The sequence below is a fragment of the Echeneis naucrates genome, chromosome 2 (genome assembly GCF_900963305.1).
Source record: "Echeneis naucrates chromosome 2, fEcheNa1.1, whole genome shotgun sequence".
NCBI classification, from domain to species: Eukaryota; Metazoa; Chordata; class Actinopteri; order Carangiformes; family Echeneidae; genus Echeneis; species Echeneis naucrates.
In genome coordinates this window covers 20,319,129-20,337,564 of record NC_042512.1, presented here as the reverse complement: position 1 = coordinate 20,337,564, position 18,436 = coordinate 20,319,129, and the positions used below count along the sequence as shown (strand labels likewise).

Here is an 18,436-nt window from a genome sequence, read left to right as displayed (position 1 = left end):
TCCTCCTCCTCTTCTTCCTCCTCTCTGATTCTTCTTCGCTTTTCTCCACCGTCAAGTTGGGCGCAGGAAAACGGCGTGTTTCCGGTGAGCGATTTCAAAATAAAACCCACGTGTTCTGTGTTACGAAGTCTTTCTCGTCCCATTTTGCTCAAATTGTTTGGAATGACAGTGTTTTATTGGATCTTTATTGTTGTTTCTGCCGTGAACATCCGTCAGTTTTGTTACTTGTGTCTTTTTCTTCCCCACTTGCAGAATAATCGATCGATGATCCATAAATGTATTGAAGGAACTTCAGGTCATTCTTGATGCAAACTGAAGGAAAATGTGAGACTTTGCAGTAAAATGAAAGTAAAATTTCACACATATTCACATAAACCAAACCAACTCACACATTTACACTGAGGTTTGGACTCAAACGGTCTGAAAAACAATATTCGTCCTGTATAGAATTAACTGCCAGGCAGGATGCTTTTATTTTGTAGGCAGAGCAGAACCGGTCCTGGATGGATTCTGGATGAATAATTCTAATTTTATTCATCCGTATCACAGAAACAACGTCTGAACTCTTCAGTTGTTTATGCTGTCATTCAGTGACCTCACACTGAAGTACGTCACTGGTTTCCTATTTCATGTATTTCATCCTTTTCTGCCTCATAAAAACACGAGGAGCAAAAAGTCACACAAGTTCAACAATGTGACACTGAATTGAAATGCTCCTCTGCACAGCTGAACAGTTAACCCAAAACAAATTCAGAACAGAGGTGACTCTGATTCTGGTTAAACTGATTCATTGTTGCTGTTATCAGGTGACATTATAAAATATATATTATTTATACAATGACTAAAAGCACGTTTGTGTTTTAAATTTGTGTTCATTAATCACACAAAACAGAAAAATGAAGTGTTGCTCACCTGGTTTGACCCACCGAGGCCTCCGTTTGTGGCAACACAGCGTCACCTTGTGGATCCGAACAACACTGCAGGACAGTACAGAAGGATTTCAACACTTCAAGTCCTCTGCGACAATTATTTCCACTTCTACACTCAAAATTTGTCTCACTGCAGCGAAACGACCTTAATACGAAGGATTTAAAAAGCTGCTCTTTGTTCTGCAGCTTCATCATTTAGTGACTGTTGAAACTTCATTTCCTAACGAAGACGTTGGACACTTTGTGGCCACAGTTCAACATAAAGCTCCATAGCTCCTGCAGAAACTGGGTCCATCCAGTGGCTCCAAACTCTGGAGATCTGTGGTAGCTGTTCACTGTGTAGAGCCTCTTTTTAAACGAGGGTGCATTTGTTTCTGCAAACTTCTGCCAATCTTAAAACGGCCAGCAAAAATAAGAATGATAAAGTCAATACTGAGAAGAGTCAAACTACTCAGTGCCTGATGAATGTTGACTGATTCAATGAAACTCGACCCAACTAGACAGATTCACAGTCAAACATCGAGAGGGAGCTTCAGATGAGGACGTTTTGAGAGGCCCGTGAGTTACGCTCACTTATCACAGTATTACAAACTTACCAGTCAGATACCTCCAACAACACCATGTGATGTCTGGCTTCCTGTTTTCAGCCCACTGAGTCGTTCTCTGGTAGAGTTCACGTCTCATTAGCAGCTGCAGACCTTTGACAGTGAAACAATGACGAAGTTCATTATTCTACGTCAAGTGACCATCTCTGTAAAAAGAAGTCAGACTGCATTGAAGTCTATGGGAAAATATCCCTGCTCCTCCCTGATGACTTTATGGTCTCAGTTTTCAATCCGACGTGTTCATTTTTTTAATAATGCTCCATTTAGAGGGGGGTTAGGGGGCGGGGCTACTGTGGGATCAACTGCTGCTGTCGTTCAAGTGTTTGTTGAAAGCCAACAGAAGTCACATGATCCTGTTATGTGACAGACTGTTGATGCTCCTTCAGCGTGGTGTCAAAGTCTCACCGTCACATGACGACAGCATTTAAGTGTCAGGGAACTGATCAGGAACACCTTTTACTTAAAAAAAGGATGTGGTCTCACAATCTCACATCCTTCTCAGGATTTGGTGTGTTGATGAATTTCTGTGGAGTTAAAACAGCTGAAAGTGGCTCACAACTAAAAATAAGACATTCATGTCATTGACTCTCACAGTGTCTGAACCTGTGCACTGCAGAACTGTGAACACAATGTGACCATCACTCACTGATTCTTCAGATCATGTGATCTTCAGTCGATCCCACAGGGAACTAAAACCAGGGTGAAATCTGAACAGTCCAGAAAATCGGGCCAAGGGAAAGACCAGGACCAGATTCAAACCAGGCCACTGTCACACATCGGGTTAGAGAGAGTACACAAGTCACAGGAACAAGTGTGACACCACAACCTCCAAATATGAAGATGACAGCAGTCTCTGGGCGGACAGTGATTTTAATCAAAGGAAGGATTTTCACACAGAGCTGAAACTTTATGGAACAAGAAGTGTTTCAGTCTTTGAGCAATTTTCCACTTAAACAGATGAACCGCTGATGAAGTGATGAAACACGAACGAACAAATTAAATTAAGCATCTTTCGTCTGTGTGTTGCACAACCGGCATCCAGCTGCGCAACCAAAACCCCCCGAGCTGCTGACTTTCTCCAGCTCAATGTGACTTATTTCCCAAAAATGCATCAGAACACATTCCTCTGAAGTTTACAAAAAGGCTGAAGGTGAATTCACAGAAAAAAGGAAGACTTCAGAAAGCTCAGACAGAAGAAAGAGCACGTCTGTTCTCTTCTGATCCACCTGAAACCCCCCCAGTGTCTCCAGCCATCAGTTCGCTGAGGGGTTTGGAAGTCTTTCTCCTCAGGTGTCTCCAGGGTCGCCTACCGTCCCTTGAAAAACAGAAAATATTTGTCCTGTCTTAAGTGTAAAAGGGACGCACTTCGTCCCGTAGTTCTGTGAGGATCAAAAATAATCAGTCAAACATGACTTCGAAGACAATCAGGTTGGCCCTGGCCCTGCCAACTGGGTGACTTTTATTTTCAGGGAGCTGGCCATCCTAGGTGTCCCAGGATCTCTGTGTCCAGGTGTCTCAGAGCTGAGGCATCGTGGGACGAGGGAGCTGAGCTTTGAAGTAAATGCACTCTGGAAGAGCAGCAGCCGGACTAACAGGAGAGAACTGGATCTCCTCATACTGGAACACAGCAGGAGGATAGTTAGCATCGCTGTGAGCGTCACTGTGACAATCTTACAGGTTTGCTCACCTGCGGTGTCTCTGCGTTGTCACATGTCCCAGGTGAGGCCGAGGTCACCTGGAGGACTCCATTCTTCTTCAAATGAAGCAGAACAGAAACCAAACCTGCCAACAGGGCGACAGGTGAGTCCTGCTCTGGACCTCTGGGGGCGTGGCATTGATCAGGAATTGGGCATCGCTCCACCACCAAATTCAAAGAAGAAGAAAGCACGACTCACCTGTAATGACCAGGCCGAGGAAGATGTTCAGGGTGATTGAGCTGTACAGGAAGTGGTCTCTCTGCCATTTAGTCCCATTGTGTGTAGTTTGAGGTTCAGAGTGGTTGGTGGACAGAGCTAGACGACTTCCTGTGAAGAAGTTGGTGAACAACCAGAGCAACCACTCTGTGTGTTCGGAGTGTTCGGATTACAGATTGTTTTTGATTTTACCTGAGACGAGGAGGAAGCTGTCCACAGTAGTGATGGTGGTATTCATCCTCTTGGCACAGAAGTAACGCCTGAAATCTTCAGCTGTGATGTTTTGAATTTGCAGTCTGTTTTCCTGAAGACAGAATTTTTTTCCAGCATTCAGCAAAGTGGATTTTGTCTCCTGTTTTCTGGAGAAAGTCTGACCGATGAGGCCCTGTAAGTGTCCAAAGATCTGCAGGTACCAGTAGATCTGTTCTGTTCCCAGAGCAGGTCAACGTGACGTTTTGTCCCGGAGTCACCTGGACCTTTGTCACACAGTCAGCACCAGCACAGAGGAGATCCATGCTCAGCTTCAAGCTCAGAACAGAGCCGGCCTGATGTGACTCTGCTTTGCCCTGCGCTAAGACAGAAGTGCTCCTCCCTTCCTGTTTCTGAAGGTGATGCTGGCTGTGTCAGACCTGATCAACTGAGCAAGTTTCCTCGAATGCTCAGCAGCCTGAAGTGAAACTTCAGAGACCAGCTGACAGAGTTCCAGCTCTTCCACAGAGATCATCATGTGTCAGAACAGCAAATTCCTGCAGCCACAGTGTGGGAGGAACGCTGTCGTCCTGTAACTACAACAATAATGTTTGATGGTCTCTTTTTTTGTTGTTTATCCTTCTGTGTGCTTGTTGTGTTTTTTTTTATCTAACCCTCCTGTTAGGCCTCTGAAAGTAACATGAAAAGGACTTAAAATAAAATGTACTACCATCATCATCATCACCACCACCACCACTAACCATCTGGCTCCATCTTGTGTCTCAAAGTTGTTACTGCAAAAATAATGGAACATTGACAACTTCACTTGTTTTTATTATAAATGTAAAAAAAAAAAAAAATTCGGCAAACTGTTGGTTTACTACTTTTATCCACAGTCAATTTGTTCAAAGCCAATTTTCCCAAATTTATTGAATGTTTTCATGACACTGTTGACCTTCAGCTTCAGATCATAAAAAGAATAAGAAAAAACAACAAAGTGAATGAATCAATGTCTGATCAATATGTGATCAGGCTCGATCAGGATCTAATCCACATCAAATCAGCAGTCAGAACATGATCAGCTGCTGATGATCAATTAGAAGTTCAGCAGAAGAAGATCAGGACTGAGAGCAGAGTCATGTGGAGGATTGGCATGATGACATCACTGCCTGAACCTTCAGGACCAGAGATCGCTGTCGTGGGTTTACCTGCAACAGGAAGAAGACCAGGATCAGGAGAGTCCCTGAAGTAGCCCCAGTTCATGATCCAGACCTGAGACTGAGCTCCAGCAGAGAGCAGCAGATCGGACGGTGCAGAACCAGGACTCCTGGTTGGAGTGACACACCTGAGACCCCCAGCTGGACCTTCTGCCTGAAGTCCACCACCACGTGACACTCGTACATGCCGCTGTCCGCCTGTTGGACATCCTGCAGGACGATGGAGAAGTTCGCCTGTCGGTACAGCTCAGGGAAGCTGACCACACGTCCTCTGAAGTTCTGGTGCTGGGACGTGATGTTCTGGAAACCATCCATCTCCACAACCACTTGGGCTTCCTGGGTCCTCCAAGAGGCCCTCCAGGAGTCAACTTTTTCAGATAGGAGGTCCATTCCAGGGAAGTGACAGGGCAGCAGGACGTCTTCTCCGGCAACAGCCTGGAGCTGGACCTTACAGCTCCCTGAGACACAACACAGCTGTCAAACTGGGACTGGACCAGACCACCAGCAGAGGGGGTCTGGATGTGATCTGCCCCCCCTGCTGGACCCCACGATGTTCATATTTCAACAAATGGAAAACGGACCAGAAAGCAGGGGATGGATAAGGGGACATGGCTACTGTGACTGACAGACGATACCACCCAATCAGGAGAGTGCAGAGCAGGTGAGATCCACCTTCTCTGCCAAATCTGGTTTATCCAAGTTTAAAAAAAAAAAAAAAAAAAAAAAAAAAAACAGACAGCTGACAGACTGATGGATGACATCACTAAGAGGCACTGACACAAACTGACCTGTTTTCACAGCGAAGACCAGCATCAGCCACACCCCCATCCCTGCAGAGCTGTGGAGATATCAGAAAGATGAACATGAAATCAGGATCTACCATCACCACACATCTCCCCCTGATTTCAACTGACCTGAAAGCATCCATGTCGGCTGCCCGCTTAGACTGCTGCACTGAGAGGAAGTCAGGAAGTCCTCTGAATCATATGCAGCACATTCTCATAACAGGAAGTCAGATGTACAGGAAGCTGCTGCAGTTCAACTCCAGTTTCGTGTCTTCACTTTCTCTTCTGTTCCAGGTCCACAAACTGGTCTAGACTAAATCTGAGCGTTTTAATTAAATCATAAATAACATTTGTTCGGCTGACTGCTGTAGAAGTGCATTATATGAACCTTTACACAGCAGCAGCTGATACATTTATACAAAAAGAAAAACTATTTGTACTAGATTAACTTCAGATCATTTTTATTTCAGAATAACAAGCAGTCCTCATTGGACAGTTCAGCTGTACAGAGGAGCAGTAAGAGTGACCAGATTCCTTCCTGCCCCTCCCCCACATCCGCCTGCTGGGCGCTGCAGTTAACTCTTCAAAAATAGAGAGGTTACACTGATCTGTGGTTGTACTAAAAAAAAAATTAAAAAAATTAATAATAAACCCTTCAACATTTTCATCAACAAAGTCCTCCAACACATCTCACTGTGTGCACAGCGTTTCCTCAGTGTGACACAGCTTCCCCTGCTTCCTTCATAGTTGAAGATGATTGTGATAGTTTCAGGTTAATGTTCTGCAAGTCCAAAGAAGACTGACATTGGAATCAGTGTGAGGAGGGCTGTGGTCCAAGGTCTCCGAGGACTCACACCTACGGAGCAGAGAAGATTGGTCAGTGCAGCTCCTCAGGGTTTTATCTGGACCTGCAGCAGCAGACCTACCTGAGACCGTCAGCATGACCTCCTGCTGGAGGTTCAGTTGGGGTACGATGCAGGTGTAGTTGTTACTGTCTGTCTTCTGGACCGTCTGCAGGACGACAGAGAAGTTCCCCTTGCTGGACAGACCAGGGAACGAGGCCACCCGCCCCCTGAAGGCTTCGTGTTGGTATCCATTTCCGGGGGCCCCGTGGAGGCTGGTCATCAGGACCCTGGACTGCTGGTCCATCCAAAGGAAAGACATGTTCTGTGGCACAGCGGAGACGTCTGGGTGGACGCAGGACAGGAGGACGTCTGCTCCGACACGAGCCTTCACAGCAGTCAGGCAGCTCACTGAGGGACAAAACACATTCAGAACGACTGGCCCTGTGGAGCTCCGCCCACAATGCACAGGTGGTAGATGATTGGCTGGATTTATCAGACTGTCCAGACTTCAGGCCCTCAGTTTGTTTTTGAATGCTCCTGGCCCCAACGTGACATGCAAGAAGAAAAGCGTCAGACTGCATTCTGTGTACAGGAATATGAGACATGGAGGCTCACGTTAGCATTTCCCTTCACCGCCGTCCGCCATATTTGTTTTAACTCCCACATTCGCACAAGTATGATCGTTGCTCTAGAGTGACGCAACAGTGGCGTTGAATTCCGAAGCGCGTCACGCGGTTGTTCAGACATGTCTGCAGATATTTGATAAAGCTGTTTGTTAAATTAAAGGACGGAAGGCTTTAAACCAGTTTCTGTTCACACTCAAGGCCCAACATTTGAATGAAGTTTCATCAGGACCCGTGACAGCGGCCGGCTGCAGACCGACCTGCTGTGTGAGCAGCAGAGACAAAAGTCACACTGACCTGCTGGAATGTTGAAGAGGGTCCAGATCAGCGCGATGTTGCGGAGAAACAGCATCTTAGTGGCAATGTCCACACTGAAGTCCAGCCAGAGAGTGGTCTCCTTTCTGGACACACAGTGACCCCCGCCCAGCACTTCCAGGACGCTCCGCTCACACCTCACATGCTGAAAATAACAGAAGTTACCGGGGGAGAGAGTGGGGACTGGGCCTGGAAAGCAGGACCTGACCAGAGTATTTATGGCTTCAGCAAGAGGAACACGAGGACAGAAGCATTTTAAATCAATGATTCCTGTCCAGTTTTTATTGTTAGTTTGTTTACAAAAAAAAAAAATGAAAAGACAGTCTTCTGTTACTGGAGGAATTTCAGTGTACTGTTGTACAGACATCAAGTTCTCTAAGGCAGAGATGGAACTTACATGTCTGTCGTCTCGAGTCCAACAACACGGTCCCATGTTTGTCTGCTGACATCCAATGATAGAGAAGTGAAAGTAAAAGTTGAACAATGTTCAGAAATGGGTGTGAGGTTCAGTCACAGCAGGACTGATCGACCTCTGAATGACTGTCGTCTGTTTGCTGAATGCTCTTATCAGCAGCAGCACGAATACAACCAATCATCTCAGTGTAGCAAACAATACACAGGGTGTGCCTGGAACAGTCACATTTCACATGCATGAACTGGAAAGAATTGAACTCTACCCAATGTAGGAAGAGTCTGAGCTGAAATGTTCTAACAATCCACAACCAAAGAGAACTGTTTCTCAGGAACATCAGACCTTCCTGAAACACCCAGCTGCTGGCCCCATCCACACTGAGCTCCAGAAGAGCAATAAAAACAGACCTGACAACTCCACCAAGACATTCTTGTAGCATATATTTAGCTATTTGCTGCATTTACAGTAATTTCAGTGAACACAGAAGACCAGATTCGGCCAAGGAGAACAGTATGATGCTCAATAAATCGAGACATGGAGGCAGATGGTTTCAGAATAGGTCCCATGTATTGAAAAGGGAAAAAAAAACCCCACAACAAATTACTTTGTTACTAAATAGATAGATGTGGCCACAAAAAAGTAAAAACTACATTTTCTTCAAATACTGAAATTACTCAAAAATATTCCAAATGACTGGGTGTTCTCAGCTTATACCTGAATTTAGTGATCTTTTGGAGCACAATTAGCTTCTCTCCAGAAATTCATTATTCATTCCACACTATTCAAAAATATGAATGAATATGAAGTATGAAATCAAATAAATAAAACAACCCTCCAAAATGTAAACAATGAATGTGTGGACCCAACTCAAAGTACACAAATCAGAGAGTTCCTTGGTCTTCAGCACAAGTCAAGTGAATGGGGGGTTAGCTGTGCAGTCTGATTCCTGATCAGCTGGATTTGGAATGCTCTTCATGGATCAGATCAACACAAACCGGCCTGGTCAAACAGAAGGCCAGAGCTCTTAGCAATTATCTGTTATTTTTAATCAACACTAGCTTAAACAGTTCGACTCACAGTAGGTATGACAATTAAACGCATACATGTATTGATTCAACAATTAACCACTACTGAAACTACTGAAAAGTGTCTCACCGCTGACAAACTAAGACAACATGAAACGTATCAGATGCTCACATTGCAGTTGTGTTTATGTGCGTGCTCTAATAAAGTGCATGTTAAAGTTCACTCACTTAGCAAGAGGCTAAACATAAGTTAAGCACAACTCACCAATTCAAGCAGTTAAGTATTCAACAGGTTTCTGATGTGGACAACTTTCCTGACTGCCAAAGAACATCTGCAGTCTGCTATAAAGTGACTTCACGTTCATGTGGACCAGAAATTGGGAAAAGGCCTGCAACGTTGTACGAACCTGCCAAAGAGATTTTAGACTGAGCTCAGTTATTCAGAATAAAATCAGTTTTTACAGTGTTCACATTTTCAACACCTTCATCTGTCATCTAAACAAACTGCATCATGAATGATCAGTCTGACTTCTATACGACATTTTAATCTGCTCTGAAAAGCCTGACTCATGCTTCTTTCACTGAGCGGGTCAACGGGGCCACCCTGTGGGCAGATAGTGTAACTGTCATTGTACCTCACTGCTCCTGTTGGTCCAGGTCCTTGCTGTTGCAGATCTTTGGCCTCGAACAGGTTACTCCAGGAGGAAGCAGTCTGTCATGTGACAGGAAATAAACAGGACCATCTGACCATTCAGACTGAACACAGCAGAATCCTCCTCCAACCACACTGACCTCTTTGGCTCCGCCTCCTCCAACCACACTGACCTTAATACTTTCTCCACCTCTGATGACTCATGTTGAAGGTGCAGTTGGTCCAATATGTGTCGTCACATCCAGCAGCATGGAGGGAAGGAGCAGCACAGGAAACAGGCAAGGCGTTGAAATGTTTCCCATCAGACAGTTGGCTTTTCAGCCCCGCCTCCTCCGACCACGCTGACCTTTATACTTTCTCCTCCACTGACCACACGCACACACTCAAATACATGTGACTGACAAGTTGACCCACAAAAAACTGATGAGTGCTGCTTCTGACAAAAATAAAATAAATGGCCCAAGATAAAATAAACCTAAAGGACCTAAAAATGTGGGCTCCTAACCGGGTTTAATTTTACTTTAATTGGATTAAATCGTTCGTCATGTTCCGATTCTTTCTGGCTAAACACCAAAATGTCTTGAGGAAAATTTGGAAGTTTGTATTTTTACTCAAACGCAACACAGATTCTCTGAAACACTCAAAACACAAGTTAAAGACGAGAAACAGCGAAAAGGTCCCGATTCTGGAAAACCTCACCAGACCAAAATGCATCTTCAAAGATTTAGAGATGACTGCTGTGTCTAAATTCTTTGTCTAAAACATTTTAAATGTGTGCTAAAGTATCTGATTGGAAGATTACCAAAAAGAAATGCTATTACAAGACAACTGGTAGAATCTTAAAACGCAATCAGCATCTACTATTAAAACAAACGGTAAAAAAAAGTAAAATACTGAGTACCTAAAGTGGCACGGTGAAGTTGGAGGTTCATCAAACTGGAAGAAACACACCTGGATTAATGATCTGAAACAAATCAAGGATTAGAAGTTACTATCATAACATCAATATCATCAATAAAGTTGTCCGTTCAGCTCGGACTGACTTACAAAGTGTAGGAGCTCCTTACCTGCTGCCCTCGTCATGGTGCAAAGACTGAGCAACAGGTGAGCAGGCCTTATGTAAGCTCAGCTCAGGTGGCCCCAATCAGGGAAAGGAAGTGAGGTCAGTGAGAAAATAAGAGCCTGAAGGCTGAAATGGGTGAGATTTAAGATGTCCCTCCTGCAGTCCAGCCATCACAGAGCTCTGTCTCCTGACTGCACCACTTTGGTGGGCGAAGAGCGGTTCGATTCCCCTCCATTGATCGTCCTGAGAACCTGAAACCAGCAGCAGAGTGAAGCCGCTCACTCAGACAACTTTTCTTTATTTTCATCTCATGACATTCATTCATCTTATGTGTTTCCGGGTCACGGGGGGTTCTGGAGCCAATCCCAGCTCTGCAGACAGACCTATGAACCCAAACAGGACGTCTCTGGAATGAATTATTCTTTCTCCTCCATTTGTGTTCATCAGACTGCAGATATTCAGGATGACCCCCCAGCCAGAAGGCCACTGTGAAGATGTTCATGTTTTCTGTTTATATGAAACTAACTGTGCCGACTTCAGCATCTTTTTATGTCTTAGGCAGAGGCAGGGGGGGCTCATAGTTTATTCCCCCCCACGTACTGTCATAAAGTACATAATGCAGTTTCTTCCAACAGGCTGAAAGATGAAAAGATTCAAGCAGGTGAGCTCGATCTATATCACTGCTCATTGATATTTCAGGAGCTTTATATGAGCTCGTCTGGATCTGAACCAGGTTTTAGACTTCTGCTTCTTTCAGTCAGTGACTTCACAAACACACATCTACAACAAGTGTGTTTGTTTTTACAGGCTGAACCCCCCCTGCCAAAAAAACACACGTGAGCAGGCTGATGGAGCGTGTCGTCGTCATCAGGTGAGTAATCCTCTTCATGTCCGCCCTGCAGACTCCATCAGGAGGAACAAACCTGTACTGGACTCGTCCTCTTCAGTGGCATCAGCAGAAACACAGACATGTTTATCAAAGGCGTCCTCCAACAGAAGAGTTGGAGCAGCTGCTCCCTCAGCGACCCCCCAGCAGGTGGCGCTGTGGATCTGACCTGCAGAGACGCCAACATGGACGACATGTTGCATTCAGGAAGACAATGGTTCCGTTCGAGCTTGGAACAGGAAGGTGGTGGAGCTGGGACCCTCGTCTCCTTCACAACAGGAGCTAGTTTCTGAGCCTCAGATGGTTTCAGTCCTGACAGAACTGAGGCGTTTAACAACACACATATTCTGTGAGGTATTTTTATGACATTCTGGACCGCACTGAGCTGTGCTTCAGGTCAGCAGGAAGCTGATGTAGCTGGTTGATCAGCTGTCAATCACCCCAATCAGAGTACCTGGTCCTGAAACTGTTGGTGTGTCACTGACAGACGGAGTGCAGCTCTGTGTCAGCTGTTTGTGTGTCAGTTCAGGTGGGTTCACTGAGCAGAACAAATTCATCACCTCTGCTTCTCGCTGTTAATCCAATTATTCAGGAAGAATCTGGACCGCCGAAGAAAAAGGCCCCGAGCAGCAAGACGCCTCACTGTGTTTGCTCCAGTTGTATTCCCAGAGGGGTGGCAGCACACGCGCACACACACACACACACACACATCCAAATGAAGAGATAATTAGTGGCTGTAGTCAACAGTGAGGTCGCTCATCACTTCCAGCCCTCTGAGCTCTTTGTCTTCTGCTCTCATGTCAGAGTCTCTGTGATATTCATGAAACGTTATTGATCCCTGAAGGGAAAGTCTCTCCATTAGGAGGTCAGTCTGAAGCTGCAGGACGTTTTTTAAAGTCTAATATTGTCCTCATTAAAAAAAATAAACAGCACAAACACAAACTGAGCTGAGTGTGAGAGCAGCTGTTCAACATGCACAGCCAGGAATATGAGGAAAACACCTTCTATTAAGAATGATGAAGGAAAGTGTACATTCTCCAGAAACTTGAAGATCTCACCTGGAGACCCATTCACTGAATAATAAAATGATCTGAGAGGATTCAGTCTGACCCACCTGAGCAGGACCAAGGTCTGTTCGAGTCCTGTTTCAGCCACATCACACAGAACAAGGTCTACACCTGGTCTACACCTGGCTCAGTCAGTCACTGGCCTGGGGGTTGTGTTGTGCTTCAGCTGTGCGTTTCTGCTGCTGTGTCGTTGCCCCCAGCTTCATCTCTGCAGGATCTCCAGGACTCTCCTGGTCCAGCAGCTGTCTGAAGGCTGACTTACTGTTTCATAATCACAACGAGACCTCCTCCTGACAAACAGACTCACTCCGGACCTCCAATCTGATGGAGCGGGAGGACGGATCCAGCTGTGCAGAGCTGGTGTCAGAGAGCAGTATTAACACAGTGTGTGTTGTGTTGTGCGCTCCTGTAGTTGTTGCTGAGGCAGATTGATTGTGTGGCCTTCAGCTCAGGGACGGTTCAGCCCACTGACCGCTGCAGCAGCTCCAACGATCAGCTCGTCCTCTCAGGCCTCCATTCTGTTTGTGTCAGTGTGTGTCTGTGTGTGTCTGTGTGTGTCTGTGGATGGAGCTCTGTGCACTCTGGCTGCAGGGAAGCAGCTATGAGTGTAATGACTGAGCTTCTGTTTTTTGGTGGGGTCATAAACTCAGGCTGTCGACCTAAAACCTGCCCCCCCCCCACCGGGGCCTGTGATTAGCCACCAGCTTTGACCTTCTCCAGCCGGGACAACAATCAGCTGAAGCTCTGCGGCTGTCATTGAGGAGGAAAACAGCTGCCTTTTAATGGCACCTTCACCTGTTTACTGAGGCTCCGCCCCCAGCAGGGGGAGGAGCTTCAGACGCCTTCATACACCAAACAGAACATGGAAACACGAGAGGACGGCTGAGTCCTGGTCTTCCGATGGTCTCAGGACCAGAAGAGGGACTTTGGTTGTGTTTGTGAGTTCTGCTTTCATCTAAATGTACCTTTTTTCCTGTTGGAGGTGAAATCATCTCCACTCATTAAAACTAAAACTTAGTGGATTACTTTTACAGCCTTATCCAACCTTCACTCGTGTCATTGTCTGCTTTCTCTCAGTCCATGTAAAGGAAACCAGACCAGTTCATTACTGGGCTTGGCTGTTTCTGAATCAATCTTTAAACCTCCTGGATGAGTCTTATCTCTGAGGGAGGAAGAGGAGACCCTGCAGGAGGTGGGGGGCGGGGGACTCATCTGAATTTCAACAGTGACCTGGCTGCCCCCCAGGAGGGAAACAGCATTAACACATTTACTGGGACAATAAACGCAGCTGACAAAGATACAGAGCCGACGGCCCGTTCTGCGAAGCTCTGCTGCTGCAAACCGAGGAACACCTTCATTTTAAATTCTGGTCTCACCAACTGGACTCGTGATGTCATCACGCTGACTGACACGCAGCGGCGGCGGCGGCGGCTCAGAGCTGTTTGTAAAACATCCAGATCTGTCCAATAGTCACTCCTAATATGATGCACCGAAGAGTCATCAGAGTAATTAACACAGGATGAGCCAACGATCTGAAGAGCTCCAAATCTGAATTATTAGCATAATATTAACTGCTTTGTTTCATAAAACCAGCTGGCTAATTGTTCTCCAATTCCCCAAACACCTTTTGTGTGTGAGTCATCACTACACTTCCTGCTGAGAATCACCAAAATAAAAGCACACTGACAGTGAGCTGACTGATCGATGGATCAATCGATAATTAATGAGATCACTGATTGATGGTCACCATCTCTCTGTCTGTTCAGCTGTTGGTTGGTTGAAGCCCGACTCTCCTTGCATCATCATCACCGCCACCATCAGTGCGACCTTGACCCCGCCCTCTGTGGCTTCACAATGAGCCTTCGACCAATCAGCTGCCTGACCTTGCCAACACAGCCATTACATGTCTCCGCCCCCCGTCACTCATCACATGCAGGTGACACCCACGAACAAATCAAGCACACTGTTTCAAAACACTGAAGACCCTGTGGCTTTGACCTTCGACCCCATCCACGTGTTCCCGCCATGCGGATCAGATGATCAGGAGAAATATTCACAATGATCCGTTCCTCTTCCGAACTGGTTTCATCCTGAACCTTTGAGCTCTGTCGTCTTCCAGCTGTAATGATGCGACTGAAACTCTCACAGCCGATTAAAGACACTCAGGTTTCAAGTCTCCCACCTGGAGACGGAGACGGGGAGACAGGAAGTGGTTCTCCCGATCCATCCTGCTTTGATTGGCGACAGAAGCCGAGGCAGCGATCCGGAGGAGGCCGGAGTCGGAGCGCTGAATGATGAAGACGATTATGTTTCAAGGGTTTCACGGAGCGAGCAGGAATTCATGTCCAGCCTTAATAGTGCTCGTTTTCTGCCTTGTTCACTCCATTAGCAGCGAGCAGGGGGCCCGAGTGCCGGGCCTGCCGCTAATTACGGCATGAGGGATGATCGGCGAGGGCTCATTACCGGCGGAGCGGGCCGAACATACTGTCTCTCTCCTGGATAATGATGTTGGATCCATGGAGAGGGGAGGCCGGCGCTCGCCGCTTCATCAAACGTCTGAATGTCCAGGGGTTAACGTGGCTGTTGACTTCTGCGGCTCTCTGACGGCTTCGCTCTGAATCAAAAACTGCTCGGCCTCATTAACATGAAGCACCAGTGAGAGCAGGTTTGTGTTCACACCATCAGTCAGCTCTCAGCTCACTGCAGCCAAATACGATTCAACAAGTTCACTCCTCAAACTGCGCCAGCAGACAAACAACTCTGTCTGTCAACACAACTTTAGCCACTAAACAATACAACAAAGACAGAGCTACACAATGACCTATAACTATCAATAATAAACACGATTTGTGAGTTGTGCGACGTAAAGACAAGTGTGATGTTGTTGGCTGTAACACTCATCCAAAATAACGTCCTGCTCCTTTCGGCCTCTGACCTCAGCCAGCAGAATGAAACGCTGCCTGATGTTCAGGTTCGCCTCAAAGAGCCATTGTGTTCCGTTCTAATCTGACTTTTCTACAGAAAAACAAAACTGCTCCGTTTTATATTCACAAGAGAAAACTGACTTCACTGGAATGACATCCATTCAGCTGCTGATCAGAGCAGGAAGTTTTAGATCTACATCAGTCTGAGTGGGAAAAAGAAAAAGCCCACAAATGTCAGGAGGACATTTAAATATCAGACTGAACATGTGTGTCATATTGTATGAAAAGATCAGCAGCTGGAGGTCAGAACTCACATTTACGCTCTAAACAACAATGAAATCGTTCCCCCTCACCGTCCTGCTGAAGACAGCAGCTCGTTCATGTGAAGGCGATGGGAGCCGAGGAACCGACACCACGAGGCGGCTCAATTTCAGATGCTGTCTCCTCACATCCTGTTTCTGCCATTGGACCAGTCTTAATTACAGCTGTGATAATTAAATAAGTCGTTTTCAGCCTGTTCGTGGAGACGAGCTGAACCTCACTGATCTAATTAGCTCCGTCTGTCCCACCACAGACGGCTCAGAAGCTCCGGGGCCGCCTCAGCAGGCGGCGTGTATTTACCTGCAGAGGGCAAAGGTCAGGCTGTGGGCCCTCACATGTCCCGGCCTAAAGAGGGAGGAAGGCGGTCTGAGTGTAATAACAGTGATCAGCCACAGCAACATCTGGGCTGTAAGCAGCGTTGGAAAGTTGCTGCAGGTAGATGAATGTTGAAGGACAAGACTCTTCAGCAGCCGTCAGGGCGACTCCAGTGATCTGTGTTCGATTCCCTCCGTGAAAACACGCACCCGACTCCACGTCTGCTCTCATTGGACAGTGAAGACATCAGGAGAAAGCAGAAAGCTTGAGGAGAAGTTCTCGATCACAGGCCGGCTCCCAGATCTGTATTTAAGCAGCTCAGGCCTTCTTCTATGTCATCAGTCTGCATTTCTGGATTTGAAGGTCCAGCTCAGGATAGCTGTCTGTCCTCTCTCCGCTCTGTAAACCTGCCGTAACCTCGAGGAGACAACGCAAACTTCCCCCAAACCCCACAGCAATTAGTGAGTGTAATGTCCTTAAACGGAGACGGAGGACGGCTGTCTGCTGAGCACACTGAGGCTGCTGCCGTCTTTTATTGTCCTAGAGGGGGCACTATGGGCTAATCTGAAACCATAAAGAGCCTCAACTTTAAAGCTGCTTTTATTTTTAAATGAAACTGAGGATGTTCTCTCTTGTTTAGTTCTACGGTTCCAATAATTCACAGCTTCATGACTAAAAGTAAAAATGATGGAGTGTAAAACGTGATGTGTAAATTAAACTCACATGATTGGAAGAGTTTAAATTAATGTCTTGTGTTGTCTGTTTTATCATGTGAGCCGTAAAGGTGGTTTACAGTTTCTTCAGGTTACAGTAATTTTAATGAGTCTGTAATTCTCCGACTGACAGTTCATGTTTAAAGTTTCATCGCCACCTCAGACACATGACCAGAGGCTTTTATTCTGAAAAGCTGCACCTAAACATGCATTTACAAAACTACATCAAGTCCACAACACAACAGCCCCGCACCTGAAGACTATCAGTCCTGAAGCACAGACCAGCCAAATGTTCCAACACAATGAATATCGAAATATCACATTTTGTGTGACATGGAAAAAAAAAAAAAAAACTGCAAAAAGGAGGAGAGACGAAGGAGCGAGGAAGCGATCAAAGAGAAGTAATCAGCATGCATCGACAACGGGAACACAACGTGTGTGTTAACAATGTCTCCACAATCTGCTGCGAACGCCATTGATCCAGGACCAGGTGAGGATCTTAAAGGTCCAGCACACTCGGATGATTAACAAACGGAGGAAAGCTGAAACTTTCAGGCCTCGTTACATACAAACGTCCTGGTCTGATCCTGAGGCCCCAGCAGCTTTCAGGACTGCTGTGAGTCCTGGATGGAGGTTTTTCTGCAGCACAGATCAATACTCAGTCAGAACACAGTGAAGAACTCGATCCCCATCAGGCCTCCTCAGCGCGGCAGCATCGTCAGGGCGACCTCGCCGGCCGATCAATGGAGCCCCTTTCAGCTCGGATAATCAAAAATCCAATCGACGCTCTGAATGTTAATTGATCTGAGCTTTGGGGCCAAAACTGAGAGCTCCACTTTGTGTTCGTAGCAGCTTTTTCACCTTTTATGGAACAAACAGATGTTTTTCTGAATCTGACCATATTTTCACATTATCATCTTCGACCTTCGAGTCCTGCTCCACTCACCGACAGCAGGAATCCTGAGGACTCAGGGTTTCTGGGTATGGATGGATGATTCTGCAAAAACAGAAAACAAACAACATTAACCTGCTGAACTCAGAATTTCAGGAAGCTGCAGAAACTTTTCAGAACCAGGAGCTCAGATGAAACACCTCCTCGGGTCGGAGTGCTGCAGCTTTTAAAGCATGCGTGTTGCCGGGTGCCGTCCGGTCCAGGTCTGGCTCAGGCCTCAGTGTGTTTGTGTGACTAAATCTGGCCTGGCATTTAGAGGCTGATGAAAAGGTTGATCGCTCCATGCTGCTCAGCTCTGACTGAACTGTGTCGGCCGGCGGTGGCGGTGGTGCTCGGGGCGATGGCCCTCCGCCCTCCACCCATCTGTTTCCACCCCTGCTCTGCCTGTGCTGTGGCGAGCGTCTTCATAATTGCTTTTCCCACCACATCCCCTCCACTTTACACCATGTGATGTAATATCAGCAAACTCTCAGATTGTGCCATTTAGTTTCAGATCTGAACTTGGGGGTGGGGGGGGTGGGGGTGTTTTTTCTGAATGTCAAACTGCGTGCTGGTTGGTGCCTGAACGCTGCTCAGCCATTCAGACGGCCATTATTGCTGCAACAAGCAGCGACTGATGATCCAACCAGGTAAGCAGCTCCTATTAGAGCAGGCTTCATTTAGTGCAGTGTTACACTGACTGCCC

General features: G+C 46.4%; 1 protein-coding gene and 1 long non-coding RNA gene across 2 annotated transcripts; both read right to left on the bottom strand.

The window, feature by feature from the left end:
* Positions 1 to 182: 182 nt before the first annotated feature.
* Positions 183 to 1,636, bottom strand: LOC115055607 (uncharacterized). Its single transcript, XR_003841704.1, has 3 exons — positions 1,526 to 1,636; positions 913 to 977; positions 183 to 312 (listed from the first exon to the last, which is right to left on the bottom strand). It is a non-coding gene; the product is annotated as an uncharacterized LOC115055607 (long non-coding RNA).
* A 4,446-nt stretch (positions 1,637 to 6,082) lies between these two features.
* On the bottom strand, positions 6,083 to 7,957 carry LOC115054252 (CD276 antigen homolog). Its single transcript, XM_029519380.1, has 4 exons — positions 7,819 to 7,957; positions 7,404 to 7,566; positions 6,565 to 6,891; positions 6,083 to 6,494 (listed from the first exon to the last, which is right to left on the bottom strand). Exons 1-4 carry the CDS (start codon positions 7,852 to 7,854, stop codon positions 6,412 to 6,414), a joined length of 609 nt encoding a protein of 202 aa, XP_029375240.1. The 5' UTR covers positions 7,855 to 7,957; the 3' UTR covers positions 6,083 to 6,411.
* Positions 7,958 to 18,436: the final 10,479 nt, after the last annotated feature.

What these genes read in the sequence shown, in the direction of transcription:
- LOC115054252 (XM_029519380.1), bottom strand. Translation starts at nt 7,854, where the DNA reads ATGGGACCGTGTTGTTGGACTCGAGACGACAGACAT. An exon ending in GGACTCGAGACGACAGACAT is followed by an intron (nt 7,567 to 7,818) that starts GTAAGTTCCATC and finishes TGTTATTTTCAG; the next exon opens with CATGTGAGGTGTGAGCGGAG. An exon ending in CCTCTTCAACATTCCAGCAG is followed by an intron (nt 6,892 to 7,403) that starts GTCAGTGTGACT and finishes TTTGTCCCTCAG; the next exon opens with TGAGCTGCCTGACTGCTGTG.